Source organism: Eufriesea mexicana, unplaced genomic scaffold (genome assembly GCF_001483705.2).
Source record: "Eufriesea mexicana isolate 0111107269 unplaced genomic scaffold, ASM148370v2 scaffold2948, whole genome shotgun sequence".
Taxonomy (NCBI): domain Eukaryota; kingdom Metazoa; phylum Arthropoda; class Insecta; order Hymenoptera; family Apidae; genus Eufriesea; species Eufriesea mexicana.
In genome coordinates, this window is record NW_016910988.1 from 178,932 (window position 1) to 182,478 (window position 3,547).

General features: G+C 36.1%; 1 protein-coding gene across 1 annotated transcript in view; it reads right to left on the bottom strand.

Annotated features, from left to right (window-relative positions):
• Nucleotides 1-2,739: 2,739 nt before the first annotated feature.
• The window catches only part of CPR27 (cuticular protein 27), a 9,808-nt gene continuing 9,000 nt past the window's right edge, over nucleotides 2,740-3,547 (bottom strand). The window contains exon 4 of the mRNA XM_017904486.1: nucleotides 2,740-3,110. Coding sequence (XP_017759975.1) covers nucleotides 2,897-3,110 — 214 coding nt within the window. The 3' untranslated portion in view covers nucleotides 2,740-2,896. The remainder of the gene's footprint in view (nucleotides 3,111-3,547) is intronic.

Sequence of the window (3,547 nt, forward strand, 5' to 3'; positions counted from 1 at the left end):
TGCATTACATTATGTTTTCGATAGCAGCCATTTATGTTAAACAAACAAATATTTCACGAGAAAATGTTCCAATTTGAATTATAAATTGTTGCATTTTTATCCCCTCTTCTTCTTTAGGTTATGGAAGGATATGGTATCATATGTATAATTCATTTTATACAAATTTGTTCTGTACGATATTAAGCGTAGATATGAAAATATTAAAATCTTGAGACAGGAGTAAATATTTGTATGGTAAAAGAATGTATGCTATTTTGAGACATTATAAAAATATGGAAAACATAAAGCATACAATTTAATCATTAAAATAGAGGTTAGGATTATTTAGAATATGAGAGAATAAATACCAAATTTAACTTTGAAAATATTTGCATTATTTATTATTAAATCTCATTCTATTTTATTTATATAATAATTAATTTTAAAAAATATAGAAATATAGAAATAATAATTTAAAGAACCTCTCACTCTTTAACAAATGGAGACCAAAATGAAATAAAGAAAGAACTACTTAATTAATCTACATAAAATATTCTAAAAATATTCCAGAACTTTTGTTTAATTTATTATTAAATCTCACTAAATTTGATTTATATCTAATAATTAATTTAAAAAATATATAGAAATATAAAAATGACGAATTAAAGAACTCCTTACGTTTTAAAAAATGGCGACTAAAATAAGACAAAGAAAAACAAAGTATACTAGAAATATTCTAGAACTTGCATCACGCTACACAAATATATAAATATACCGTAACAAAAATATTCCAATATAATATAATATATTCCACCAAACTTCCATATAACAAAAATTACATTTATTACAGTCACATTACATATGATATTCGATATCCTTATCAAAAGTACCCCAGAAAACGCAAAGGATCACCAAACAACCCAACGCTATTGCAAAACTCCTTTATTACACAGTACATTAAGTTACCATAAAACAATGAAGACGATACATAGAATTACATTAGTATCCCTAACATAACACGTGTAACATATGTAACTGCATCCTCCTGCATCCACTTACGAACCGTTTAGAAATCCCTAGCCATCGTAAACGTCTACGTCCATCCTATTATTACCATTATATCATCCGTTCATCCGTTTCGTGCCTCTATTATCCGGCTGTACTCGCGTTCAAACACCGATCAATTGTCGGACGCGATGCATTTACGACGTTCGCGAATTCCTCGTGCAAGGAAAGCGGCAAAACAGAATGCAAATGTCCCGCCATCGATTGTTCACTGTGCAGGAATCCCGCGAGCATAATCGCGGCTCGCGAAGGTGGATCGCCTACGTCGGACGTTGGACGGGTCGTTCGCTGGCATCGTTCGAACGATAGCATCTGAAGGTCGCGTGCAGTTATGCCAACCTCGGGATTTTTTGCCAGCGTGTCAAGTTCAAACATGGCTGCATCCGTAATTCCGCGCAATGATTAACATGGACAGGCGTTATGAACAGGATTCCGTGTCGCATAGCTGGCGAATTGTTCACCTCATCCGTCATCGTCTGACCGGAACAACGAGACCAACGTTCGTCTCCTTCTGGATCTTTCTGTCCCTGTATAACCAGTCTTCGAGTAGCCAGTACGCAGATACGATAGAGCACGAACGAAGATTTTCAGACCATCGTCGAAGTCTGAACAGGTCGACGTGGATGTAGATAAGGATAGACGTAGATCTATGCTTGGTCGCGAGAAGTGACTTTTTTGAGCGTTTTAGGAGGTGCTACAGAGATAGACGCGATTAAATGGGTACAACTAGAGACGTGAACAACCGGGTTGTAGAAGTAAGAGCTAAGAGGTAGAGAGAGTAAAGAGAATTGGTAAGAGAAGAGGTAGAGATTCACAAAGGAACTACTTTCAGAGTCTAAATAGACATGCCACGTTGGAGTACAACCAAGTGTTTTGAAGATAGGGAAGAGCTAGAGTCGTGTAGAATATCAAGTGTCTGCTGTGCCTCTGGGGAGATGCTATCTCGTGTTCTCTAGATAGTTGCTGTTGATGCTACATCGAGATTCGCGTTCTTGAACTCTATTAAGAGAATTATCGAACTGGTATGGAAGCAAATTATGGAGATTTCTTTGCGAGCTTTTGACTAATGATCTAAGATTTGGAATGATGTATGAGTGATGATAGAATTTCTCTCACTTAACGATTAATACTTGTTATTCTGACAATTTCTTCGGGTTCTTGAACGAATATCCTATTCTATCAAGTCGAAGGCTAATTTAAATTCTATATCTATATTTATTTCAATACCAGTTATGTAATCTGAAGAACAGACCTTGGGTCTTCATGATTTCACAGAAGAAAATTATACGAATTTTCATAAATCCTTCAAATAATATTTTAAATTGTGCCAATTTATCAACCAAGAATAAAAGTAAATTAAGCCAATTGAAAAACAAAAATACACATAAAATAAAGAATTCATTATTTAAATAAACACAAAGAAATCTCAAATATCAATATTCTCCATAAAAGTTAGAAAAGATGAAAACAAATTAATCATAACAATTTAGTAATTAAAACAATAATAAACTTAGCTAGTGCAAAAATGGTAGAAAAATTGTGATTTACAAATTAATCTACGCCAATGATATAAGATTCATTACCCTAACAAATCCAGAGAAACATCTCCCCATACTTCAAACACCAACACTCCGAACCAAAAAAGAGATCCACGAATAAAATAAAATATTAATTTGAAAGCCGAAAGAGACATTGGAGAAATTGGATCTTACAGATGAATGTACGCATAATGAACGATCCATAGATCGAGCAAAGACAAAAAGACTGGCCCTAACTATGAGCTCTGCAACGTGTCCCGGAAATGGGTATAAATAACGCAATATTTACACATGTTAACGTGATCGAAGGATCCCTATCGTCTGTAATTAACCGTGTAAGAGGCTAACCCGGCATTGGGATCGGCGTTGGGCGCCGGACGACCTTGAATTCCGCTTTGGATCGGCGCGGCAGGGTACGCGGGTCTCTGTTGCTGGCCCTGATATTGCGGTTGATACTGCGATCGGTACTGCGGTCGATACTCTGGCTGATACTGCGGCTTAGGCTGGTACTGCACTTGCGTGGGATACCTGCGAAGCCGAGGAACAGATTCTGTCGGTTAACTCCACTGTTTAACCCCGCGAGTTTCAGCCTAGAGAGGCTGTCAGTTGTGCAAGTCACGTTCGCTCGCGCTCTTCGAGTGAGATTCACGTGACATTTGCATGGTTCGATGTGGATACGTGTTCTTGGACAGAGGAAGTTTCTTCTGTGGGGGGTTTCTAAGTTGATGTTGGCTCTTGGAGATTGTTGTTTGCGGCAGGGACAGAGAGAGGTTTTTAGGTGTACCGGATGTGGCTATAGTGATGGTAAATTGGAATTATGCGTAGGGTTTAACGAAATTTTTGGGTATTCTGTATTACTAGGCCCTATCTTTTAATTACTAATAAATTTATTAATTTAATTTATGTAATTGGATATATAAAATAATTTAATTAATAAAATGTAATAAGAAAATTGAATATATAAA